The sequence below is a fragment of the Bos indicus genome, chromosome 2 (assembly GCF_029378745.1).
Source record: "Bos indicus isolate NIAB-ARS_2022 breed Sahiwal x Tharparkar chromosome 2, NIAB-ARS_B.indTharparkar_mat_pri_1.0, whole genome shotgun sequence".
Classification (NCBI taxonomy): domain Eukaryota; kingdom Metazoa; phylum Chordata; class Mammalia; order Artiodactyla; family Bovidae; genus Bos; species Bos indicus.
In genome coordinates, this window is record NC_091761.1 from 103,284,140 (window position 1) to 103,312,083 (window position 27,944).

At 40.1% G+C, this 27,944-nt stretch overlaps 1 protein-coding gene across 1 annotated transcript; it reads left to right on the forward strand.

Moving 5' to 3' along the window:
* Positions 1-4,776: 4,776 nt before the first annotated feature.
* On the forward strand, positions 4,777-27,944 carry ATIC (5-aminoimidazole-4-carboxamide ribonucleotide formyltransferase/IMP cyclohydrolase). Its single transcript, XM_070771864.1, has 16 exons — positions 4,777-4,933; positions 5,246-5,372; positions 6,909-6,985; positions 7,671-7,737; positions 11,328-11,416; positions 12,295-12,446; positions 12,797-12,953; positions 15,810-15,935; positions 17,046-17,153; positions 17,925-18,010; positions 19,008-19,097; positions 20,388-20,516; positions 24,717-24,809; positions 26,007-26,189; positions 27,162-27,317; positions 27,641-27,944. Exons 1-16 carry the CDS (start codon positions 4,915-4,917, stop codon positions 27,758-27,760), a joined length of 1,779 nt encoding a protein of 592 aa, XP_070627965.1. The 5' UTR covers positions 4,777-4,914; the 3' UTR covers positions 27,761-27,944.

Consider the following 27,944-nt stretch of genomic DNA (forward strand, 5'->3'; position numbering starts at 1 on the left):
CTGAATGACAACTGTACATGCTTTTGAAAGGATCTCTCCAGCTGGTCACACTGTTGAGAACAGGCTACAGGGGGAAGGGCAGAAAGTGGGAAAACCAGTTACCAGGATGCTGAAATAGTCCAGGAAGGAGATGACAGTTACTTGGCCAAATAGGTGGTTGTAAAAAGTGGCTGGATTCTGCACACATTTGAAGACAGAGCTGATGGGATTTACTGACAGATTGCATGTCGGGTATGAGAGAAAGAAATTCACAGCAACTTCAAGGTGTTTGACCACAAAAAGTGGTTGGATACACATGCAGTGATGACATGTAAAGACTATGTGAGGCATTATTGGTTGGGGAGGGGAGGGTGGAAAAAAGTGCTGAAAACCAGTTCTTTTCTGCTAAATACAGATTCTGATGGTCAAAACAATTCAAATTTCTTGCCCTAATTTATTTTCCCAAGTTCCCCGGTAGTTTATGCTGTGGACTTACCTTAAGTCTTCACAGAGACCCTCAATGACTGCTACTTTTGGGGGCTTCCAATATTACTACCCTGGAACCTTTCCAGAACCCCAGACACTTTCTGGGATGTGCATGTGTGCTAAGTTGCTTCAGTAGTATCTGACTCTATGCAACCCTATGGACTGTAACCTGCCAGGCTCCTCTGTCCATGGAATATTCCAGGCAAGAATACTGGGGTGGGTTGCCCATTTCCTACTCTAGGGAATCTTCTCACTCTTGATCCAGGGATCAAATTCACATCTCTTCCTTCTCCTGCACTGGCAGGTGGATTCTTTACCTCTGTGTCCCCTGGGAAGCCCCATATATGCATATATATAGTTGTTGTTGTTTGTTTTAAATAAAGTTTGTGTTGGAGATATTCACTCAAGCGATGGAGCTCCAATTTGAGAGTGACTTACCCACAGTCCTTTAAGTATGAGACAGTGACCTCAAAGGGTATAGCATGCGCATCGCCTGTGTCTCGCTGTCCGATAGATCGTTAGCAGTCAGCTTTGGATTTCATTTTCCGTTGCCGAAAATTGTTTTAAAAAATTAAAAAAGAAAGAAGACAACTGAAGTAATATAACACCTTTATTTATCACTTCATGAAGCTGATATTCTCCCCTTAGAGAACTGCAAAATGAGGTGAAAAGTGGGCAGCTTTTCTAGGACAAAGAATAAAGAACTAGAAAGAGACAAATAGAGAATACCTGGCTGGGGCCACACAGTCTCGCCAGTGTGAGGTGAGAGGGAATGAGGACGTGAGGACAGAGTCCGGCGGTGGCTTGGGCCTGGGGACTGGCTGACGGCCTAGACTGCGTTTCCGGTCAAGCCAGGCATTGACAGAGACCTGAAAGTTTGCATTTGCTTCTGTGGCACTGGGGCTGGTGCGCCTCCATCTGTGGCCTAGAAAGTCACTCCCGCTCTGTTACTGGGTAACAAATTACTCCCAAATTGAGCGGCTTCAAACAACATTCATTACCATTTGTGGGTTCACATCTGGCGATGCCTGCCCTGGGTGGTAAGACATTAGGGTCTCAAACGGAGGCCGCAGTTCCCTGAAGGTGCCACCTCAGCTGGAGAAACCCCAGCCTTGGCTCCCAGCCACTCGGCCTCTCCCAAGGCTGCTCGCTGCCCTGCAACCTGCCCCGCCCAGCTTGCCATTCAAGGAAGAAGCCATACAGTCCCAGTTGAAAGCGGCCCCAACACTTCTGCCACGATGTCCGTCACCAGCCCAACCCTGCTAGTGTGAGAGAGGACCCCACAAAGGTGAGACCAGAAGGTGGGCATCTTCTGGGACTACGTGGGAGGCTGACAACAGCAAGCCAGTTTTATCAATTCCCATGTTTTCTGACACAACACTGTATACAGTCAAGAGAATGGATAACGCAGTATTTGTTAAACAGTGTTTTGCTATTATGACCAACCCTCAAATAAACGAGGCGAATTGTTTCCAGAAGGCCCACACACCAAAATCTGCGAATGCTCAATCCGATACGCCGTCCTCTGTACACATGTTTTCACATTCATGGATTCAACCCATTGTGGGTGGGAATTTCGAATCTGAGGATACAAATGCCAACGGGAGAACACCCCGGGCTAGCAAGCCCTTGTAGAAGTGGATCCATGCAAATTAAACCCGGGTTGTTCAATGGTCAACTGTATTTTCTTGCATAAGGAAGGTGGGATAAAGAATTTTTTTCAAAGCTACTCACACACATTTTGCATTTAATGTTGACACTGTCTTGATCTTATTATGTGTCTCTGGAAAGTTTTTTGTTTTTTAATTTTCTTTTGTCTGAAAACTGTTTCTTTACCTTAATGCTCCTGGTGCTAATCTAGTACAAGACATATGTGTGTGTGCTCAGTCCTGTCTGACTCTTTTTGTAGCCCGCCAGGCTTCTCTGTCCATGGGATTTTCCAGGCAAGAATACTGGAGTGGGTTGCCATATTCTACACCAGAGGATCTTCCCCACTCAAGGATGGAACCCACCTGTCCTGCACCTGCAGGCAGATTCTTTATCACTGAGCCACCTGTGAATCCCTGTATAAGACCCTCAGGGTTTCCATTCTAGCACTGTGACCTTGAGCTTCTAAGGTCTTTATGTCCTGCATCTGAAAAATGGGGGTCAGAATAGAATGCCCCTTAGTGTGTTATAAAGAAAATGAGATACAGGAGCACTTTTTTAACCTGAAAACGTTATGCAAACATAGCTGATTATCCTTGACTTTGAGATTACACGTTTGTTGTTGATGACCCAGAGAACAACCTTTGCTGCTCCCTAGTGGCAGCAATGTTCTCCTGGGAACACTGTTCTAGAAATAAATCATCTTTGCTTTCATCACTCTTTAAGGCATGCTTTCTTTTGACATGCTTAATATTTTGTGCAGACTGCATGAACTCATTACATAAATAATATGTAGAAAATATTCTAAGCAAGCAATGGTTTAATTGTTTTGTGATTGCACTTTCTTGGACTTTTCCATTTCTCAGCCCTTGTTAAGCTTAAATGTCCTAAGTGCCCTCCTTGTGGGCTTCCCAGGTGACCCGAGTGGTAAAGAACCTGCTGCCAATGCAGGAGACGCAAGAGACTCTGGTTTGATCCCTGGTTTGGGAATATCCCCTAGAGAAGGGCATGGCAACCTACTCTAGGATTCTTGCTTGGAGAATCCCATGGACAGGGGACCTGGCTAGCTATAGACCATGGGGGAGCAAAGAGTTGCACATGACTGAAGCAACTTGGCACAGCATCCCCGCCCTACTTTTATCCATCCATTACAGTCTCCTTGCCCTTAATGTATTAGCAAACATGAGTTTTTAGTGGGGAGAAGCAAACCTATAAAGTGGTTCAGAGAATAATCTGCCCGCAATGTGGGAGACCTGGTTTCAACTCCTGTGTTGGGAAGATCATCTGGAGAAGGGAATGATAGCCCACTCCAGCAATCTCACACCTGGAGAATCCCATGGACAGAGGAGCCTGGCAAGCTACAGTCCATGGGGTCGCAAAGCATCACACACGACTGAGAAACTAATGACAAAAAAAGTGGTAATAAATTTTTTTGATGTTATGGTGAAGTAATTCTTGTGCTTGGGAGTTGTTTTGACATTCGGGTTCAATAATAAATAGATGCACTGTGGGGTCTCTTCAGCCCCATATTTAATCTTAATCCTGAACTAGATTCTTTGGGGGGGAAATGAGACATATGACAGATGACAATTGTGTTTCATTTATAATTAAGCATATGGAGTCTTGTTCCTACTTGTGAAGGGTTGCACAATTTTTGCTCCAAGAAAAGCATCCAAGTGTTTTATTATGCTCTTATTTTTCCTAGTGATCCAAAATATTTTTTCTTTTGCTATTGATTTTTATATGGAGCTTTTCCAGATGTTAGATTGAAGATTTTAGTTTAACCTTGTAGACTGACCTTTTCTCTTCAAACACAGGATATTGGTTTCAAGTTCTGAAAATATGATGTAATATTAAAGGTTGACTTTTCTGAATAAATTCTGAGAAGGTACACCTGATAAATGAGTTAATCTACACAAAGTGTAGAGAATAGAGTATATTACCAAACTTAGGTTCAGCGTCTTTACTATTCGAAAGCCAATACTCTAGTGTTGGTTGGAAAAGAAAATGTTGCTTTATTCAGGAGGTCAGCCACCTGGAAAGAAGGTGAACTCGGGTCCAGAAACCAACTCCGAAGATTTTGCTAACCATGAAAGTTTTTAAAGGGAGAATAATTTGGGTAGGGAGTCAGAGATAATTAAATTCCACTATATCCAGGCACATTCGGAGAAGGCAATGGCACCCCACTCCAGTACTCTTGCCTAGAAAATCCCATGGATGGAGGAGCCTGGTGGGCTGCAGTCCATGGGGTCGCTAAGAGTCGGACAGGACTGAGCGACTTCACTTTCACTTTTCACTTTCATGCATTGGAGAAGGAAATGGCAACCCACTGCAGTGTTCTTGCCTGGAGAATCTCAGGGACGGGGGGGCCTGGTGGGCTGCTGTCTATGGGGTCGCACAGAGTCGGACACGACTGAAGCGACTCAGCAGCAGCAGCAGCATATCCAGGCACATTACCATTATTAGTCATTTTATAGTTTGTATGTGCATATGTGCTAAGTCCCTTCTGCTGCTGCTGCTGAGTCACTTCAGTCGTGTCCGACTCTGTGTTTAAGGGTTTTTTTTTTTTTTTAGTTTAAGGGTTTAGAAAGCCAGCTGCAGCCAACGCCTTTTTCCCTTACAGCCCTGAGGCTCCAATTCTGAAAACTGGTTACAGGCGGGTTGGATCACGTGACGGATCAAGTGCTCACTGCGCCCACCCCGCTTCCTTCCGGTAAAAATTCTGGTCGCACCGTCTCCTTCTGCACGTGGTGTTGCCGCTTTTGTCCCCAACTTGTCTGCGGACCCCGGCCGCCTGCAGCCATGGCACCCGGCCAGCTCGGTGAGCTCCTCGGCGCCCTGGTGGAGCCGCGCCATGACCTCCGTGCCCCGCGGCTCCCTCACCCCGGCAATGGCGGCGGCCAGATGGGAGCTGTGGGGCCCTGGCTGGGTGGGGAGGCGGCGCTGCGGTCAGCAAGGCTCGGGCCCGCCGCGCGCTCGAGTGCGGCTCGCTGGCGGCGGACCCGACCCCGGGTCAAAGTCTGAGTAGTGGGGACCCTAAGATTCGCGAATGCCTTCTCCAAACTGCTCCCCCTCCCCCTTGAAGCACAGAATGTCTTGTACTGAGAGTGATGCAAAATGTCTTTTGTTTCAGCTTTATTTAGTGTCTCTGACAAAAATGGCCTTGTGGAGTTTGCCAGGAACTTAGCTTCTGTTGGTTTGAATCTGATCGCCTCTGGAGGGACTGCAAAAGCCCTCAGAGATGCTGGTTTGGCAGTCAGGTAAGGAACAACTTGCTTTTTAAGTTAAGTCCAATCCAAACGTAGTTTGGTGACGTTGACCAGAAAGTACTGTATTCCATTCACTGCATGAAATAATGTTATTTACTCCTCCCAACAGTGCTGTGAAATTGGTAAGTTAAACCACCTTTTGCAGGAAGCTTAAACTTATTTTCAGGTTTACAGAGTAAGGAGTTGGGACCTCCAGAGCTCTCATTTCAGAGCCCCTCGCCCCTCAGCCAAATCTTATAACACATTAATGTTATAACACAGTGCATATTAGGGGGATTGTTTGTTGTGCAAGAAAGGAGTTGTGATTTTCAGGATGCCTATGATCTTCTTTTTTTTTTTTTTAAGAAATGATTTATTTTTGGCTGTGCTGACTCTTTGTTGCTGCCAGCAAGCTTTCTCTAGTTGCAGTGAGTGGGGGGCTAATCTCTAGTTATACTGCAGGGGCTTCTCATCGCCCTGTCTTTTCTTGGCCTCACAAGAGAAGCCCTGGACTCTAGGGCTCACAGGCTTCACTGAAAGTTGTGGCTCTGGGTCTTATTTGCCCACATGATCTGTTTTGACTGGCTCTTTAGTGAAACTGTTCACATCATTAAAATTCAACTCTTAAGATTCATCCTCTCTTCCCCGAGTATCTGATAACCGTGTACAACATGTTGATGTCTTTTTCTCCAGGGTTTTTATAAGCTTGGTCTTTATTTCATAAGCGTGGTCTTTATTTCATAGCTCATATAGAAGACAGATAGTTTTACTTCTTGCTTTTTTCCCCACATGTTGTGGGTTTTCAAAAACTTGGCGGGCTTCACTGGTGGTACAGTGGTGAAGAACCCACCTGCCAGTGCAGGGGACACAGGTTCAATCCCTGCTCCAGGAAGATTCCACATGGCGTGTAGCAGCTGAGCCCCTTTGCCACAACTGCTGAAGCCCAGGTGTCCAAGAGCCTGTGGCTCTGCAACATAAGCCATGGGCAGTGAGAAGCCTACCACAAATGGAGAATAGCCTCCACTTGCTGCAACTAGAGAAAGCTGTGGGCAGTGAGGAAAACCCAGCAAAACAGCCAAAAATAAATGAATAAATTTTTAAGAAAAATAAATAAAAATTTGCTTGCAAATTCAGCCAGAGAAAGTGTTCAGGTCAATTTGGGGATATGGATTGATACTTAAATGCTGTCTTTTATTTGACCCTGGGTCATACTTTGTGAATATCTTTTCTAGCTTACATTTTTACCTTATTTTTTTTCTTTTTTCAATGTAAAGGTTTTTAACTTTTATGTAGGTCAATCCAAAAGGCTAAATCCTTGCTATCCCTTTTAATCTATTACTGGGATAAAGATACTAATAATTTTGTTGTATATTGTCAAATTACTTGTGAGTTTAATTTATTTCTTAATATTTCATTAGTATGGCTTATGATTCATTTTCTGAATTCTGAAAATCCAGGCTCTGAAAAAATGTTGGAAGATGCTTTGAAATGATATAAAATGTAAAATGAAAGCCACAGAAACAGTAGCAATATTCTGTCTGTTTTCAGAGATGTCTCTGAGCTAACTGGATTTCCTGAAATGCTAGGGGGGCGTGTAAAAACCTTGCATCCTGCAGTCCATGCTGGTAAGTGGTTGGATATCTTCAATTTTAAATAGTGGTTTTCAATAAACTTTGCAGTGGTTTGGCCACAAAGTTTGTTGGGGTTTTTCCATATCATCTTATGGTTAATAGAATAAGCAGGAATAAGGAAAAAGGCAGATCATAGCTCAGCAAAAAAATCTGTGAGGTTACGGTGGTTTTGTCACATCTGCTGCTAAAGTTCATAGTACATAAGAATGTTTAAAATACAATCTAGTTTGCTTTGTTACCTGATGGATTCCTCTGGTAGCTGTTAGTCCTGGCCTGATAAATAATTTAGAGTTTGTTATTTCCTGCTGGAGTTAATGAAAATATTTAGGTTTTAGAGTGTGAAAAAAACTCTTGCTGTGATTCAAGCTTGGAATAAAGCATCACAGGATAACTGACTTTCAAAGGAATCTTAAAATACTTTACTACTTATGAGAGTATATGCACTGATGGAACTGACAGCAGGTGAAATTCCGTTTACATTTTGTTGCTCCAGGAAAAGGGAATAGGGAACTGATGCGAACAGTTTTGAAGTACAGTCACTAATCCTAATTTTACACTGTCTGGTATTCTTAATTAGGCAGTGCTAGGGGCTTTAACATGATTGATGAAGTCATGTTGGAAAGAAGTGTCTTATTCTGACTTATTTTTTGAACCTAATACTTTAACTTTGTTGAATTAGGAATCTTGGCTCGTGATATCCCAGAAGATAGTGCTGACATGGCCAAACTTGATTTCAATCTTATAAGGTAAAAATTTTCAAAGTTGAACTTTTACTACATTAAGGATCAAAGACAAAGAAGCCAAATCTGGTGTCTCTTTTTAAATATCAAGGTTAACGTTAGGCTTCGCTTCCTGATTACTTACTGTAAACATTTATGAGGACCTTGTTTGTGACATTGTATGTGGGTAAGCGTTTTGATTTTGCCAAATTTATATTACTGAAACACCTAATTATGCTTAAACAGCCTTTGCTTTTTTAAAATCTGTGATGTAAATTGTGATATATATAAGTAACTTAGTTATTTGCATAATGATATTCATAGTTTCTTTTTGTTGCATATGTATAATAGTTTTTTCAGATATAATTCACATACCATATAATTCCTCAATTTAAAGTAGATAATTCAGTAGTTTTTAGTATATTTAGAGTTGCACAGTTACCACCACAGTTAATATTAGAATATAGTCATCACTGCCCTTCCCTCTGGCACTCTCCCTCCTGCCCCAAACTCTGCCCATTAACTTTAATCTCCATATTCCCCAACAACCTAGACCACCACCAGTCTATTTTCTGTCTCTGTGGATTTATATGAGCACCGCTCATCAGTGGAATTGTATAATACATAGTCCTTTGTGACTAGCTTCTTAGCATGTTTTCAGAGTTCATCCATGTTACAGCATATACCATTGATGCATTTTTTATTGCTGAAAAGTAATCACTTATATAGATATACTCTCATTTATTCATCAGTTGATAGATATTTGGATTGTTTTCCACTTTTGGATATACTGACTAAAGAAACTGGACATTCGTGTACAAGTTTTTGTGTGGACATATATTTTCATTTCTTTTGGGCATATACCTGGGAATGTTAATTTCATGGTAACTCTAACCTTTGCAGGAGCTGCCAGACTTATTTTCCAGGCCTCATCAGTTTACATTCCCACTGGCAGTATACAAAGGTTCTTCTTTCTCTGCATCATCACCATTTGTTATCGTTCTTTTTTTTTTTTTTTTAACATTTTTAGTGGGTATAATATGGGTTTCTTGTAATTATGATCTTTTCATGTGCATACCTTCAGAGAAATGTCTGTTCAGATGCTTTGCCCATTTTTTAAAAATTGAAATATAATTGCTTTACAGTGTTGTGTTTTTGCTATATTGAGTTATTTATCTTTTTATTATTGAGTTGTAAGAATCCATTTTATCCCATTGTGTAGATTGTTTTCATAATCTTAATGGTATCATTTGACCATCATAAAAGCTTTAAACTATGGTAATATCCAACTTATGCTTGTGCTTTAGATGTTATTTCTAAGAATCCATTTTAAAGTATAATGAAGATTTATGCCTATATATATTTTTTTCTTTTTTTTTTTTTAATTTTTAGGGCTTGATAATACAGTGGCTTAGCTAAGGTTACCCAGGCAGCAACATTTCATTATGATTTGGTGGGAATAATGTGTATTGAAAGCATTTGCTGACTCTGGCCCCTTCTATTTCCCTGTGCTCTTGCAACCATGAGAGGTCCTGATGTTTCACTGTAACTTATTAGAACTTTAAAATGTCAAACTCAGAGTTCATATTTTAAATCATTAGGGGTTTTGGTCATGTTAGCAGTTCAGTTCAGTCGCTCAGTCATGTCCTACTCTTTGCAACCCCATGAATCACAGCACACCAGGCCTCCCTGTCCATCACCAACTCCTGGAGTTCACCCAAACTCATGTCCATCGAGTTGGCGATGCCATCCAGCCATCTCATCCTCTGTCGTCCCCTTCTCCTCCTGCCCCTAATCCCTCCCAGCATCAGAGTCTTTTCCAATGAGTCAACTCTTTGCATCAGGTGGCCAAAGTATTGGAGTTTCAGCTTCAGCATCAGTCCTTCCAATGAACACCCAGGACTGCTCTCCTTTAGGATGGACTGGTTGGATCTCCTTGCAGTCCAAGGGACTCTCAAGAGTCTTCTCCAACACCACAGTTCAAAAGCACTAATTCTTCGGTGTTCAGCTTTCTTCACAGTCCAACTCTCACATCCATACAGGACCACAGGAAAAACCATAGCCTTGACTAGACGGACCTTTGTTGGCAAAGTGATGTCTCTGCTTTTGAATATGCTATCTAGGTTGGTCATAACTTTCCTTCCAAGGGGTAAGCTTCTTTTAATTTCATGGCTGCAGTCACCATCTGCAGTGATTTTGGAGCCCCCAAAAATAAAGTCTGACACTGTTTCCACTGTTTCCCCATCTATTTCCCATGAAATGGTGGGACCAGATGCCATGATCTTCATTTTCTGAATGTTGAGCTTTAAGCCAACTTTTTCACTCTCCTCTTTCATCAAGAGGCTTTTTAGTTCCTCTTCACTTTCTGCCATAAGGGTGGTGTCATCTGCATATCTGAGGTTATTGATATTTCTCCCTGCAATCTTGATTCCAGTTTGTGTTTCTTCCAGCCCAGTGTTTCTCATGATGTACTCTGCATATAAGTTAAATAAGCAGGGTGACAATATACAGTCTTGATGTACTCCTTTTCCTATTTGGAACCAGTCTGTTGTTCCATGTCCAGTTCTAACTGTTGCTTCCTGACCTGCATACAGGTTTCTCAAGAGGCCAGTCAGGTGGTCTGGTATTCCCATCTCTTTCAGAATTTTTCACAGTTTATTGTGGTCCACACAGTCAAGGCTTTGGCATAGACAATAAAGCAGAAATAGATGTTTTTCTGGAACTCTCTTGCTTTTTCTATGATCCAGCGGATATTGGCAATTTGATCTCTGGTTCCTCTGCCTTTTCTAAAACCAGCTGGAACATCTGGAAGTTCACGGTTCACATACGGCTGAAGCCTGGCATGGAGAATTTTGACCATTACTTTACTAGCGTGTGAGATGAGTGCAATTGTGTGGTAGTTTGAGCATTCTTTGGCATTGCCTTTCTTTGGAATTGGAATAAAAACTGACCTTTTCCAGTCCTGTGTCCACTGCCGAGTTTTCCAAATTGACTGGGGTATTGAGTGCAGCACTTTCACAGCATCATCTTTCAGGATTTGAAATAATAGCTCAAGTGGAATTCATCACCTCACTAGCTTTGTTCATAGTGATGCTTTCTAAGGCCCACTTGACTCCGCATTCCAGTATGTCCAGCTCTAGGTGAGTGATCACACCATCGTGATTATCTGCGTCGTGAAGATCTTTTTTGTACAGTTCTTCTGTGTATTCTTGCCACCTCTTCTTAATATCTTCTGCTTCTGTTAGGTCCATACCATTTCTGTCCTTTATTGAGCCCATCTTTGCATGAAATGTTCCCTTGGTATCTCTAATTTTCTTGAAGAGATCTCTAGTCTTTCCCATTCTGTTGTTTTCCTCTATTTCTTTGCATTGATCACTGAGGAAGCTTTCTTATCTCTCCTTGCTATTCTTTGGAACTCTGCATTCAGATGCTTATATCTTTCTTCTTCTCCTTTGCTTTTCGCTTCTCTTATTTTCTCAGCTATTTGTAAGGCCTCCTCAGACAGCCATTTTGCTTTTTTTGCATTTCTTTTTAATGTTTTAATGTTAGCAGTTACTGACGTGTAAATGGTGGAAGTTTCCACTTTTTCATGATAGCTGAATTCCTCTTTGTTTCAGAGTTGTTGTTTGTAATCTGTATCCCTTTGGGAAGACAGTGGCTTCTCCAGGTGTAACTGTTGAAGAGGCTGTTGAACATATTGATATTGGTAAGTTTGGAAAACCATTTTTGCAGACTGTTTGCACTGTAAATGAAATGACTCTACCGTCTGAGCCACCAGGGAGGTCCCAGTGTTCACTGTTGTAGGGGTAGAAGATAGTCTCTGGGACTGTTGTTGTTTAGGCACTAAGTCATGTTCATCTCTTTTGTGACCCTGTGGACTGTAGCCCACCAGACTCTTCTGTCCATGGGATTCTCCAAGCAAGAATACTGGAGTGGGTTTGCCATTTCCCCCTCGAGGGATCGTCCCGACCCAGGGATGGAACCGTACCTCCTACAACAGCAGGCAGATTCTTTACCACTGCGCCACCTGCGAAGCCCAAAACAATGTGTGGGTGTGCGTGCATGCCCAGTCACATCCAACTCTTTGTGACCCCGAAGACTATATCCCTGGGATTTCTTAAGCAAGAATACTAGAGTGGGTTGCCATTTCCTCCTCCAGGGGCTCTTACCCACCCAGGGATCAAACCAGCGTCTCCTGTGTCTCTTGTGATTAATTCATTGATATTTTCAGAGCTCTTGGTGTAGAGAGCTTATTTTTTGAATATGACTGAGTACACACATATTATTTTTCTTTATTTTGGGGCTTCCCAGGTGGCTCAGTGGTAAAGAATCCGCCTGCCAAGCAGGAGATGCAGGTTCAGTCCTTGCGTTGGACAGATCCCTTGGAGATGGAAATGACAACCCACTCCAGTATTCTTGCCTGGAAAATCCCACAAGCAGAGGAGCCGAGCAGGCTAAAGTCCTTGGGGTCACAAAGAATCAGAAGTGACTGAGCATGTTTTCATGAATGCACAGCATGTACAGTCACTTGATTTGAAAGAGGTTAAACTGATGAAAATGCAAATCATCTTTTGTTCTTCAAAGGAGGAGTGACTCTGCTGAGAGCAGCAGCCAAAAACCACGCTCGAGTGACAGTAGTATGTGAGCCGGAGGACTATGCAGCCGTAGCCTCAGAGATGCAGGATTCTGACAGCAAAGACACGTCCTTGGAGACAAGACGCCAGTTAGCCTTGAAGGTGGGAACACGCTTTTATCTGGTGTGGTGTTTGCAAAACCAGCAGTACTCCGTTCTCACCACATCATATCACCTGCCAGGGCTCTGGTTGGAGCCGTTATCCTTTTATTAGAAATGGAGAGACCGACATTCAGAGAGGTCTTCTGTCTAAAAATTGAAAGAGAAGTGGCAGGGAGTAATTCTTTGTGCTGTTTAGTATTAGTTGGTGTCTTTCCTGCATGGATGGGTGTGTGGGCTTGTGGGTGTAGTTGGATATATAGCACATGGAAACCATTTTTAACCTCACTTTTGGTTTTAATCTCACTTTGGGAAGTACTATGGGTATTTCACAAACCTTAACTCTTTTTTTAGGCTTTTACTCATACAGCACAGTATGATGAAGCAATTTCAGATTACTTCAGGAAAGAGTACAGTAAAGGAGTATCTCAGATGCCCCTGAGGTATGGAATGAACCCTCATCAGACTCCTGCCCAGCTGTATACGCTGAAGCCCAAGCTCCCTATCACAGGTAAAGGCTGAGTATTATGTGACATGGTTTGCCGTGTCTGGGTGTGTATGTGTCTTTCTTTCTATTGTGTCAGACGTGATTCACTTTTTAGAAAATGAATTGCATGGTACCTCTTATAGTTGCCTGAAATTTGAGTTGCCAGTGGGACTTGTAAACAAAAAATACTGTGATAATCCAGGGTTTTGAAGAGAAGTCAAGTTGAAGATACAGGTTGGAGTATCTTTGTGTGCATATTGGTTTTGAAGATGTTGGGACAGGATGAGACGGTCTGGATTTCATAGTAAGATGGTTAGGACCAAACCTTGAAGTGGCAGTAGAGGAACCATTAGAGGAGACAGGGCTGCTGAGAGCAGTGGCTATTTGATTTGAGAATGTTACAGAAAAGTGATTTCCTTGGAATGATGGATTGGTCTGGCAGCCCGTTTGAAATGGGTCAAAATAGTAATGAGAGGTTAGGAACTAAGAATGGTAAAGATAATTCTTTGAAATTAGTCAGGGCTTAAGGATCTGTAGAGTAATAAGAGAGTTTTACAGTTTTTTGGTTTTGTTTTGTTGTGCTTCATCGCTCAGTCACGTCCGACTCTTTGCAACCCCATGCACTGTAGCCCACCAGGCTCCTCTGTCCATGGGGAATCCTCAGGCAAGAATACTGGAGTGGGTTGCCATGCCCTCCTCCAGGGGATCTTCCTGACCCAGGGATCGAACCCAGGTCTCCCACATTGCAGGCAGATTCTTTACCATCTGAGCCATCAGAGAAGCCCTGATTTGTTGCTAAGGTGGGTTGTTTAGTGAGCAAGCACATCCTGCTGCCTGGTACAAGGGAAGGGTGGGTCCAGCGGGCAGAGGAGAGAGTTGTAGGTGTAAAGACTTTGGGGGTGAAGTGTTGCGGGGGACAGCTTCTGTTGTTTACTGTTGCCTATTTTGCTTCTTCGGTGCCTCTCCCATGAGCTCCGTGAAAATAGTCTTTTTTTTGTTTGTTTAAGGGAACTTTATTTCCAGGTAATTTTATTAAAAAGAGCAGGGGTTTTTTTTGTTTTTTTTTTTTTCAAATTTTATATTTTGCCCATACCACATATCTAACCTTATAAGATCCATAGTTTAGATTCAAAATGTCTTGTACATTCTATGGGTTTGGGCAAACTTAATTTACTCATCTTATGAAAATTATCCTGTTGTTCAGTTGCTAAATTGTGTCTAACTCTTTTGGGATCCATGGACTGTAGCCTGACAAGCTCCTCTGTCCATGGGATTTCCCAGGCAAAAATACTGGAGTGGGTTGCCATTTCCTTCCTTCTCCAGGGGATCTTCCCGACCCAGGAATTGAGCCCTAAATGTCTCCTGCATTGACAGGCATGTTCTCTACCACTGAGCCACTAGGGAAACCTGATACTATCTTGCATAATAGTTTCACCACCCTAAAAACTCCTCCCCTTCAGCCTTCTAACTAACCACAGGCAGCCACTGATCTTTTCACTGTATACTTTTGCTGTTTCCAGATATCCTAGAGTTGGAAACAAACAGTATGTAGTCTTTTCAGACTGACTTCTTGCACTTAACAATCTGTATTTAAGGTTCTTCCATGTCTTTTGATAGCTCATTTCCTCTTATTACGGAATAATATTTCATTGTGTGTGAATGTACCAGTTTATTCATTCACCTATTGAAAGACATCAAAAACAGAAGGATGCTGTTTGGCAGTTTATGAATAAAACTGTTATAAAGCTTTTTGTACGTGTTTTTGTATAGACCCAAGCCGTCAATTCATTTGGGTAAATAACTAATTTTCTGTTGTATGATTTTATTACACATTTAGTTTCCTTTCTGGCTCTCCTCATAAGCTTCATGATGACAGTAATTTGGGAGGGACTGTTTTATTCACTGATAACATCCCAAGCTCCTAGAACAGTGCCTAACATTGTAGTAGGCACTCAGTAGATACTTGGCAAGGTTTTGCTTGTGAAAGTATCTGCTATTGAAGATAACACAGAGGAATGAAATTGTTAAGTTTTTCATTGGTGGCCCATTACTTTGTGTGTGTATGCTAAACTTATAAATATTTACTCATAAGATTTTGGCTTTTAAAAATCCTGCCACTGTTAAGAAAATAGGCAGCAAAAAACTTGTAAGCTCCTTTTTAACTGCATTTCAACTTGAAGCCGAGCCTGCTGAGTCCAGTTAAAAGAAGAGGACCTCCTCCCCTGTCCATCAAATGAGTTTTTTCCCTCCATCTCTCCCACCCACTAAACTCCTGCTTTAGTTTATAACATTATTTCTTAAACTGACACGACTTACAACTTTAAAATATTATGCTCAGTTGCTCAGTCGTGTCCAACTCTGCAACCCCATGGACTGTAGCCCCCCAGGCTCCTCTGTCCATGGGATTCTCCATGCGAGAATAGTGGAGTGGGTTGCCATTTCCTTCTCCAGTACTATATTTTAGATACTCTAAATTGTATACTAAAGTCTCACAATTATTTTATCTTAGTTCTGTACTGAAGTGGATCCCTGATGATTGCTAGTCTAGTTGTACTTTTTCCTGTTCCGGAATTCTCTGCTGATTTATTTATGGGTTGGCTGGCTGTGGTCCTCATGGTGTGTGCTCGTATTTATGTTCATGCATTTCTGTGTGTGTGTGTGTGTGTGTGTGTGTGTGTGTTTGGTAACGTGGGTTCAGACTCTGGTGCTGTATTCACTCACTCATCTCACTGAGTTCTTACATGTTCATATATATCTGTTCGCCTCTTCATTATACTTCTTTTGAAGAATTTTTGTGCAGTCTTTATATGTTTAAAATGTTTTCTAGGAAATGTACACATCTTATTGACCTTGCTTGTTCATGTGTGTTTTTATATGTAGTTCTGAATGGAGCCCCTGGATTTATAAACTTGTGTGATGCTTTGAATGCCTGGCAGCTGGTGAAGGAACTCAAAGAAGCTTTAGGCCTTCCAGCTGCTGCGTCTTTCAAACATGTTAGCCCAGCAGGTAAACCGTTGCACCCTGGGATTCTCTGGAACTGTTCAAAATGAACTTCTTTTTAAAGTTTTTAGAAATTTGACAAGACTCTAAAGTAAATGTGAACAGTCTGGGATGTGTGAAACCACTTTTGATTAATAATGATATTAATGTAGTAACGGGATAAAATCAGATAACAATAACATGCACACGTATTATTTACATAAAAATAATGTGTGACATTGTTATAAGATAGGAAGGTCAGGAAATAGTTTTATTTGTAGTTGCTGCTACTGCGAAGTCACCTCAGTCGTGTCCGACTCTGTGTGACCCCATAGACGGCAGCCCACCAGGCTCCCCCGTCCCTGGGATTCTCCAGGCAAGAACACTGGAGTGGGTTGCCATTTCCTTCTCCAATGCATGAAAGTGAAAAGTCAAAATGAAGTCACTCAGTCGTGTCCGACTCTTAGCGACCCCATGGACTGCAGCCTTCCAGGCTCCTCCTTCCATGGAATTTTCCAGGCAAGAGTACTGGAGTGGGTTGCCATTGCCTTCTCCCATTATCTGTAGTGGAAGCATGTTTTAGAAAATAAAAGTTATGTTGCCTAATGCAATATGACTAAAATTTTTCCACATGGATGAAAATTTAACTGAGCAGACGTCAAGAATTTGTTACAACACTTTTAACTTTCTATGGCCATTGTCTGAGAGACCTTTTTGCTTCTGTGTCTCAGTCAACTTTACAACTTATTTATAACTCCCACTGACAATTCACCACATAATTAGTTCTCAGATACTGTTTGGATGTTCACACAATGGGAGCAGCAGGAAAATAGTGTGTGATATCAGGCAGGACAGAGAAAGAGTCAGTAATGAAGTAAAGGAGCTCCATACACATGCCTGGTGCTGGCAGACTCGGTGGCTCTATTTCAGAGGCCAGAGAGGAGAGATACCCCCTGCTTCACCCTCCCCTGCAGTTATATTTTGCCATTTATCTGGCCAAGTAGATTTTTGTTTAATTTGGCATAAGCACTAGAAAGTACCCTGCATGGACTAGATGTTTGGAAAAATGTTGTCCTAATGTAGGAATTGACAAGTGGTAACTGAGATTTTTGACTTATAAACGGGTCTCTATACCAGGTGCTGCTGTTGGAATTCCACTCAGTGAAGACGAAGCCAACGTCTGCATGGTCTATGATCTGTACAAAACCCTCACACCCGTAGCCACTGCATACGCAAGAGCAAGAGGTCAGACGAATAATAGCGTGTAGTTTTTTTTTTTTCTTTTCTTTCTTTTTTTTTTTTTAGAGGAAAGGTAATATCTGATCTTAAATATCCTTTTTGGTATAAGATTTCAAATTATGTTAATTCATTTTTTATTAGTACTGCAGAATAACTATATGAGAGCCTTGGAATAAATTTGTTTATAAAAATGTGTGTTTTAGTATTTTAATGTAATAAAGGGGAACACAATTTCAGGTTAGCGTATTGAATGTGTTTGTTTTGCTTAAATTATAGTTATTTAAGTACACTGAATTTGGTTAAAGTTAACATTTTATATAATTCACAAATGTCTAACTGATGAGTTTAATAGCCTATGAATATTGTAATAACATTAATGGGAGATTATTGAGATACTTTATCATAGTTTACCTTCTACAGCAAGGGTTCGCCAGCTATTACTCAACAGGCTAAGCCAGCCCACCACGCATCTTTATCGATGTAGTTCAGGTGGAGTAGGGTGATATGGTATTGTCCGTGACTGTTCCAACCTCAGAGTTGAAACAGGGATCACAAAGCTTAAAAAATATTTACTATCAGGCCCTTTGCTGAATGTTGCTCTAGAAGGTAAAATTAAAGAATATTTCTTACTGATTATTTCAGTTAAACAAGTTACTAATCTATTGTTTAAATCTCAAGTTAGATTTTATGTGATTACTTTGGGGTTTTTTTGAATGTTATTTTTTTCTGTATAAGGATAATCTGTGATAAACACTTTGTTTTAATTTTTATTTACAGGGGCTGATAGGATGTCTTCCTTTGGTGACTTTGTTGCATTATCTGATGTTTGTGATGTCCCTACTGCCAAGATTATCTCCAGAGAGGTTAGTGGAATTCTGCATCTTGATCCATATATAGCTAAGTAGAGCCAAATTTTACGTAGTGTTTATTGAAACCATAATGTATAATATTTGTATTTGGCTATTGTGATGTAAAGTTTTACATATTTAATTCTTTTAAATTGTCTAGTCATTATTTTAATGCCAAAATTATTATTTCTGAAGCTGACTGTATACCTTCATTAGGTCTGTAATGAAAGAGACTGTTTAGTGGGGGAAATTATAACCTATTCTGAAAAAGTAACCCCATCAATTGAGTATCAAACAAGCATTCCAGAAGGGTGGGAGGGTGGTGTTGGGGATTGGGGAGACAGAAGAAGAATGAAGTTAGCTCAGGTAGCTTGGAAGGAAACAGATAGCATTAAGGCTAACAGGGCCAGTGGCTTGACGATATTTAGTTTCATCGCAGGGCTTCTTACCATCACCCCTACCATCCCCAGCGACAGTGGAGTTGGCATGTCCCATTACAGGTTACATATAGCATGAGGCTTGGGGTGTGAGCTGTGACTTTTGTACTTTTTGTGTCTTTAGCTATACTGTGTTAATCTCTGATTTCCTCTGAACCCCTTCTCTTGCTTTTGAGGAGCCTGCCTTGCCTCGGATCATTTAGCCAGGTTCTAGCAGAGCCAGAACTGGAAGAACATGCTCTGTCTAATTAGTGCAGAACAACCCCTGAACAGAATAGTAAAAAAGTCATGTGTCTTCCTAAGATACATGTATCACAGCAAATCATTCATATATTCTTCATTAAAATTGAAACAGACAACCAAAATGACACTAATGAGATAAGATCAGCTGTAAAAAGATGTCTTCTAGCACAGACTTATCCTTTCCAAGTATAGTGTTTGTATTATCTAGTAGAGGTAGAAACCAGAAACTGCTGCTGCATTATTTATGACACATAAGTATGTCTAGATTGTTTAGGTGGTATTCTCTGATTTTTTAAAATAGAAATTAATATCTAATGTTGATACATGTATAGGTATCTGATGGTATTATTGCCCCGGGATATGAAAATGAAGCTTTGAAAATACTTTCCAAAAAGAAAAATGGTAATTACTGTGTTCTTCAGGTTAGTGCAATTCATATTTACAGTAATAATTGCTCTTTTATTTTTCCCCATATTTAATCTTTTCTTTATACTGACAACCATTCTAATTTATCCTTTTTTACTATGATTTCTTTATCCTTAATCCTACAGGTTTTTTCTTCCTGTTAATTTTTTGAGTTTCAGATCAAGATAGCTTTCTCACCCTTTCTTTTAATTTTTTAAATAATTTATTTAAAATGGTTTCCTATTCAAAAGGTATTAAAGGTTATTTGAAATCTTTCCTTTCCTTCTGCCACTCTGTTACCTTTTTTTAAAGTAATATTTTCAATTCTTGCTCATCTTGCCTGAAATACATAGTCTGTGCATATTCAGCAAATACTCGATTGATAGTCAGCACCAGACAGTGTCATGTTTCAGGGTGTCAGAAGAGTATCAGGGCTTCCTCAATATTTTGTTTGGGAATTTGGCTAAGTTCGCACCTAGACATGTAATTACAACCATGAAAAACGTGTTTCCTTTGCCTGACCAGAGGCAAGTTTTTTGACATCAGTTATAGGTGGGCACATCTCAGTTTTAGAAATTTTATAATAGAAAAAAAAAAAGGACCATTTTAGAATTCATGAAAATGCAAATTAAGTAGAATTAATATGAGGGCTTGCTTCTGAGTTACAGGTTATCAGTGCTTTCTGTACTGTTTAAGTATAGAAAAATGTCTGGGGAGAGAGTAGTATTATGACATAGGTTATTCCCATGTCCCATCATTTCAGATCAAAATCTGGAAGAGGTCAAGAGAGCCGTGAATGACATACTCCTTTCCAAATGACAAAGACACATACTACAAATGCTGTTCTCCATTGAACTTTTTAATCTTGGCTGAGTATTTGTAGTAAATTGTTAGAAAGAAAAGAAAACTAGTGGTTAATTTTTGTGCCACTGCCTGTTTTGTAGCCAGTCTGTTTTATCTACTGTTTTGTTTTGTTTAAAAAAAAAAAAAAACTATGTGGGCAGTGCTTTCAGTTACTAAAACCAGAAGTTCTCTGTTAGAATTATTGGTTCTATTATGTTGGTGTAAGTTACAAAATCCTGTGAGGTTATAAAGCCTATAAAGTTTTGGAGTAAAATATTGGTGCCTGGCCATTCTATTACAGCCATCCTGAAATGATCTTGTACCTGCTTAAGTCAGAAAAAAAAAAAAAAAAACATGCATATAACCTTACTTGTAATAATATACCTTGAACATAAATTAAGTGAATGATTTTGCGAGATGTGGATTTTTTTACTCTTAACTTTTTAAATTTGTGTTTTATTTAGATGGACCAGTCTTATATTCCAGACGAAAATGAAGTTCGAACTCTCTTTGGTCTTCGTTTAAGCCAGAAGAGAAATAATAGTGTTGTCAACAGGTCACTGTTTAGCAACATTGTTACCAAGAATAAAGATGTAAGTCTGAAAAATAACTGAATACTAGTAATTCCGTAGATCAGTTTTTTAACATTTATATGCTTATGCATTTATGAAGGCCCATATTTTAAAACTGATCAATACGCAAAGAGCTAGTCCTTTTTTGATTTGTCAAGTAAGTTTGAGAACTTAAAAAGTGAGCAAAAGACCAACCATGTTAGAAACTTTTGTGCACCTGTGTGTATGTGGTCAGTTATCTTCAGTTCTACATAAATGGGATCATGTCTTTTATCACTTGGCTTTTTTCCATGCATTAAGCTACAGCTGTGTTTCTGTATCAATAAGCATAGGTGCACGTCTTCATCAGAAAGGCCACATGCAGTCTGTGTACTGTGATGGGTATCTAGGTTGTTTCCACGCTCAGTGCTGTGGTCTATGTTTACATGTAGTAATGAATTTGCTTTTGTCCTGTTGTCATATTTTAGAAGGACATGTTCCTAGGATAATACTGGATTGGGTGTTGTTGTTTTTTTAATTTACATGTTTTATATCATTTAATATGCACAGCTGCCTCTGGGTGGAGCGTAACCACTGTCATCTGTATTGTAAAGATCACAAATTGTGACATAGAGGACAGTTAAGAGATTTGGCTACACAGTAAGGAAATGGTTGAGATGGTACTTGTTTTTCTGAGATCTCCTGATTGGGCCTTCAGTTTTAAAGGCCTTCAGTTTCCTACACAGTAAGGAAATGGTTGAGATGGTACTTGTTTTTCTGAGATCTCCTGATTGGGCCTTCAGTTTTAAAGGCCTTCAGTTTCCTACACAGTAAGGAAATGGTTGAGATGGTACTTGTTTTTCTGAGATCTCCTGATTGGGCCTTCAAGTTTCTCCGGATCTGATGTTGGCTATACTTTTTTTTTTTTCCATTACTTCGGATGTGTAACTAACTTCATTGTTATCTGGTCTTGTCTGCTGGTATACCTGGCATTTTTGACTGAATGCTGGTCATGAGAATCAGATGAACTAAAAATTCATATTTTTAAGGCAAGACGGGAAAAATTTAAACATAAAACTTACTCTCTGCCCTTTGGCCTCCTGTCTCCCCTTGAGTGTGCAGTGTGCATCTGTATTATGTACTAACCAGGCCTCCCCAATGATAGAACTATCTGCTCAATCATCATTCAGTCTTAGACTTGTGACAGTGTAACTATAGATACGGGAAGAAGCAAAAAGAGGGAACCATTTCTTGTACTGTAACAGACATGTGGCCCAGAGGCTTTTGTAGTTACGGGAAGAAGCAAAAAGAGGGAACCATTTCTTGTACTGTAACAGACATGTGGCCCAGAGGCTTTTGGTTACTGTTAAAAGGGACCAGTAATAACACATTAGGTGGCCGATCAACAAAATGCTTGCCTGAACTAAGGGAGCATTCCTAGCACCATGGAACAAATTAGTCAAGAAATGCCTCCCAAACCTTGGTTGAAATTAAGACAGAGAGGGAGCGGATCACAAAATTAACTAGCTCACCTACCATCCACTTCTGTAAGAATCAAGTCTTCAGCCACGGCAGTCACTGAAAGGAATTCAGGATGAGGTAACTTTGTGCTCTAGAGAAACTTGACAGAACTGGCCCTCAGATAGTTTGGATATTTTCAGGAGATTTTATGAAACCCAGTTTCATGCATCTTAGAAGATCATCCCATACTTAGAAGAGCACTGAAACCGTTAACTAAGGTGGGTCTTCGAGGACAGCAGTGACCTTCTACTGAGATGTGTGCTTGGTTGCATATGCCCCTTCATCAACATCAAGTACATGCTTGCCACACCCTTACCTGTTGGGAACTGTTCTCCAGGCTCTCTGAGAGGCTTTCTCCTGGGTTTATAATCCTTAGGTTGACTCAGAATTTCCATTTCTTTTGTAGGTTGACTGTTGATCAGTTTTTTTGTCCGTAATATGAAAAAGCCATAAAGATACTTTGAGCATCTGGTTAGTGATATTTTCCTTCCATAGAGCTGAGCTCAGCTCATTTACCTCTTAGTTACCACCTTGCAACTAGGAGAAGGCTTGGAGGGGAAAACAGAGTCACACCGTTGCTTCCTTTATCACCAGGGTGTTTGCCTCTTGCCTCTCAGTACTCGATATTTTATGAGCTCTGTATTCAGTATTTCTGTTTGTTCTTAGAAAAGGATTAGTCTCTTAACAAGTCATTGTGTAACAGAAGTGGACAATGAGTTAGCTATTGTTCTCCAGTGTGAGTTCTGAGGCTTTAAGTAGAATGCTGAAAATAGGCTTTAAAATCTTCATCAGGCTAGTTCTGTTAATAAACGTATAGTGATTAAGGCATGATCTTTGTTGATTTACTGGGTATTTCATTTGTATTGTTGAAAGTTAATGGTGCCCTAAAATAAAAGAACATTTTAGGAATCATAAGTAAAGATATCTTGCAGGTTTTTGGAATCCACTCCTTTGGTAAAGACCCTGAGGTCCTGGGTTAGCAGTGTTACTTGAAGCAGCTCACAGTAAAATAGGGCTCTGGATTTTTTTTTTTTTTTTTTTTCCACTTTTTTTTTTTAACCTGGTTGGCTAACGTATTTTTAAAAATACTGAAAGGGCATTGAGCCAAATTCTGTGGTACCCATGCTGACAACCATGCCTATTTATTGAGAATCTTAATTTTTGTAAGTTTTCCTTGTAGGTTTATAGGTATTGGACTGATTAATAATTTAGTGGAACCTGAGAGGTTTTGTGCTTCTGGCTGTGCTATCTTGGATATTTTTACAAGTCTGTGATTTTAATCATTTATCTAAGTTCTTCTCTACTTGTTCACATGTATTTTTAATAGAAATTTGGAAACCTACGGATGAGAATGGTGGATTTATCTTCCTTTATATTCCTCTCCCTTCTTCATGTGTTCATTTTTATGTGTATGTCCTTTTTCTTGAAATGTCTCTCCATGTCTTTTGCCCGTTTTCTAATTAGATTTGTGACTGAGTTTTAAGAGGTTTTTACATGTTTTGAATACTACTTCTTTGCTGGATATGTAGTTTGCAAATATTTTCTTACAGTCTGTAGCTTGTCTTTTTATCCTCAATACAGTACCTTTCAAAGAGTAGAAGTATTAATTTTGATGAAGTTGTATCAGTTTTTCAGTTAGCTTAATTTATCAATTAGCTGTGCTTATATATTCTGTCCACTTAGCATACCAACATAGATCATTATCCTTCTTTTCAATTTTATTTGCTCTTTATAGTAAAGATAGTGACATTTTTAGTTATCATAGTTGTTTCATTCTATTTGAACCAGTATTTAGTTCATAATACATTTTTTAATACCTTCTACATAGAATATTCTAGGCAAACCAAAAAATGATCCTAATATGACTTTGCCTGAAGAGCCTTGGATGTGTGTGCATCACAGTTGATTGTAGTATCTGTACAAATTATTCTCAGTGTAGTTTCTGAACAATAGCATCTCCAGTTATTTGTTGATACTGTGATAGAGAGAATACTGTTCATCAGTGTTGGAGTGGATATAGTTTTCATGTCTAGTGCAATATGTAAACAGGCTTAAGCCAAAATTCCTGTAAAAATGGTGTCAGTTTGAGTCTGTGATGCATTAGGCATCACACAGAGTTCCATGACAAATATGCTAGACATGATCTTTCAGTAAAACATGATAGTGTCTCCTATGAACAGTTACAAAGACATAAAGAAAGCTGAGTGCCGAAGAATTGATGCTTTTGAACTGTGGTGTTGGAGAAGACTCTTGAGAGTCCCTTGCACTGCAAGGAGATCAAACCAGTCCATCCTAAAGGAGATCAGTCCTGACTATGCATTGGAAGGACTGATGCTGAAGCTGAAACTCCAGTACTTTGGCCACCTGATGCGAAAAACTGATTCATTTGTAAAGACCCTGATGCTGGGAAAGATTGAAGGCAGGAGAGGAAGGGTACAACAGAGGATGAGATGGTGGGATGGCATCACCGACTCAATGGACATGAGTTTGAGTAAACTGTGGGAGTTGATGGTGGACAGGGAGGCCTGGTGTGCTGCAGTCCATGGGGTCGCAAAGAGTTGGACACAAAGAGCAGCTGAACTGAATGAACAGTTAATTTCATTCCCTCATCTGAAGGATAGAACTGCATTATAGGCCTGTTATAATAAATGAAGCATAGGATGCTAAAAGTCAAACGAAGTTTAAAAGAAACACCAATTTACTATTTTGTCTTTTTTCTAGTTGCCGGAATCTGCGCTCAGGGACCTCATCGTGGCCACCATTGCTGTCAAGTACACCCAGTCGAACTCCGTGTGCTATGCCAAGAATGGGCAGGTAACCAAGCTGTCAGGCTCACCTTGGGGGAAACTGTGGTTTTACAAAGTGATACTCAAAAATCTGTCTGCCTTGGGAACTAGACTGGCTTGAAAAGGAAGATGTTGCCAAGTTTTTCTCCTTGGGTTTGTCAGTATTTACTCGGTGATGACTACAAAGTATTGTTGGAATTAAGTATTAGAATGGTTCTATTGTTCCTTACCTGGAATGAGTTGGCACATTTTGGAGTAGCAGACTGTTAATAGCTCCTACGGAGCTAGTTTATTCGCTCCCCTCCTCTCTGTCAGTAGTAATTCCAGTGAAGAGGGAGGAGAAAGTACTAGCCCATTATTTTGCAGCTTGAAGGGTATTTTTATTTATATTTCTGTAAGTCATTTTACTAAGAATCTGCAAGCTGGGAGTTAGCATCATCTTTTAAAATCAACTTTATTGAGGTATAAATTTATATACAGTAAAATGCACCCTTTTAAAAAAAGTTTAACACTTTGCACAGATTATATGATTGTTTGACCACTACCACAGTCAAGATGTTGAACATCTCTTCTGATCTGATGTTAAGCTAGAGACCTTCTTTCTTAGTGTACCAGCCCACAGAGTATAGAACCAAGGTGGCTCATCACCAGAACTCTACTAGCTCTGGGGTGTACCTGGATTTGCCATAATAACTTTAGCACTGTTTCTTCTCATAGTGTCTTGAGCTCCTCTCTAGACATTTGTTAAATTATTTAGCCCATAAGTGGAAGGGGAGAGTGGGCATTAATTGGAATTAATTAATATTAATAACCTGGAAGACCCTTTCAAATATAGCATTTTATTGATTGCCTACTGTAGCAAAAGAGCTAGACATGACTTAGTGACTAAAAACTGTTGAAAGATTGCTAACCTGTAGTAACAAAAATCTGGAAGATTGTGGCTGCTGGTCTAATAAGTTCCAGTAAGACCATGCTTTACTGCTGATATCTAGAAGTTCTAGAAACTTCTGTAATATTAATAGCCATGCCTCAAATGTCACTGAAGAGTAAAACATGAATAGTATTTATAAAACATGTTACCCTACCTTTTAAAACTATTTATACGTCGTTTGGCCTGATTTTTCCCCCCACATAAAATTGATAGATTTGAGGGGACTATGCACAAAAAATCCATTGAGAAACATGTTGTTGGAGAAGTATTCATTTTAATGCCCATGTTCTTCAGGTTATTGGCATCGGAGCAGGACAGCAGTCTCGTATACACTGCACACGCCTTGCAGGTGATAAGGCAAACTGTTGGTGGCTTAGACATCACCCCCAAGTGCTTTCCATGAAGTTTAAAACTGGCGTGAAGAGAGCGGAAATCTCCAATGCCATCGATCAGTATGTTACTGGAACTATCGGCGAGGTAAAAGGGCTGTTACTGAGTGGGGTTTACCCTTTCCTGTGTAACTGTCGTCATCACTCCAAAGAGAAAAGGTATCAGGTTGGCCAAAAAGTTTGTTTGGGTTTTTCTGTAAGATCTTATGGAAACATTTGAATGAACTTTTTGGCCATCGTATTTTTCTTGAAGCTTTAGATTGTCTAAAATTACTAATGTAAACAACCTCTGTCTCATTTACCTCTCTTTGGCATTCTTTACCCCTTTCTGACACCACAGATCATGTCTTCTTAGATTATAGCCACTGCTTTAGTTTTGTGTACTTGTACCCCCGCTGGTTCTAAGTTTTGATGGCAGGGACTGTTGTTCACCCATCTTGGATATCTGTCACAGTGCCAGGCATGTTGCTTGCTGTGTGATGGATGTGTATTCAACATTGCATACAGGTTACTTGATAGCAGGTAGCAAATGCCCCTGACATTCTCCAGAAACTCCATTAACAACTCAGTGTACTTGTGTTATGTTTCATGTGCTTTAATGTTTTCTACCTTAAAGAAGGTATGAGGGAGCATTAAAATTGCAGGTATTAGGTAGCCTGCTAAAAAAGTAGGACTTAGCCCAGTTTCTGGAAATACAAGTGCTTAATGGGTAATGGTTACAAAATAAAAATTAAGTTCTGGTCTTCTGAGGGGGTGAGTCAGCTCCACTAGGTTGTCCAGCCAGGGATAGGAATCCACAATACAATCAACAAGTGTTGTTGGAGAACATGCCTTGTAACCAGGAGGTGTTTCAAACAGTCTTTTTTAAAAATGACGTTAATACTTGATTTTTCTGCTCGATAATTACACAGCAAATTGTGCTCTAAGTCCTGGAAGAGGACTTACATATATGAATAAGAATAAAAGTAGATTGTAGAGTACATCCCAGCATTCTGATTTGTATCAGATAGTACTGAAAATGGTGTAATACTTGTCTTTCCCCCCCTGTCCCCACTTACAGGGTGAAGATTTGATCAAGTGGAAGGCACTGTTTGAGGAGGTCCCTGAGTTGTTAACCGAGACAGAAAAAAAGGAATGGATTGACAAACTTAATGAAGTTTCCATCAGCTCTGATGCCTTCTTTCCTTTCCGGGACAATGTAGACAGAGCTAAAAGGGTAAGTATGAAGTTGGTGTGTGTTTGCATAGATTTGGTTATTATGTACTAATTATTTTAGAAATAGTGCTTCTGGTTTTTTCAGTTCTATGAGTTATATGTAAGTTGTGATGATACGATGTATCAGTATAATAGCTAGAGAATTATTTGCTTTATGGATAGCCCAAATTCCATTATTTTGCCTCTTTGACAATGAATCAGTCTGTAATGTGAATTGTTGTTAGCTTACTCTCTTTACTGGGGCTGGCAGTGGTAGTGGTTGATTCTGGCATGTTTTGGCATGAGGTTGTATTTTGAGAGTTGATCTCTGTCTTCCCCTCCCAGAGTGGCGTGGCCTACATCGCTGCCCCTTCCGGTTCTGCCGCTGACAAAGTTGTGATCGAGGCTTGCGATGAGCTGGGAATAATCCTTGCTCACACGAATCTCCGGCTCTTCCATCACTGACTTCATCAATACATTATTTTATACCCTGCCTCTGTGTAGGTGAAAAATCACATACGGAATTTTGAAAATGGCCTTTGTTTAAAACTAAAGCATAAAATTTAATAATCTTCAGTCTATACTGTCTTAGTTATAGGCACTGTCTTGATTATTGTAACTTAATAAATTGTGAAATTGGGTAGTGTGA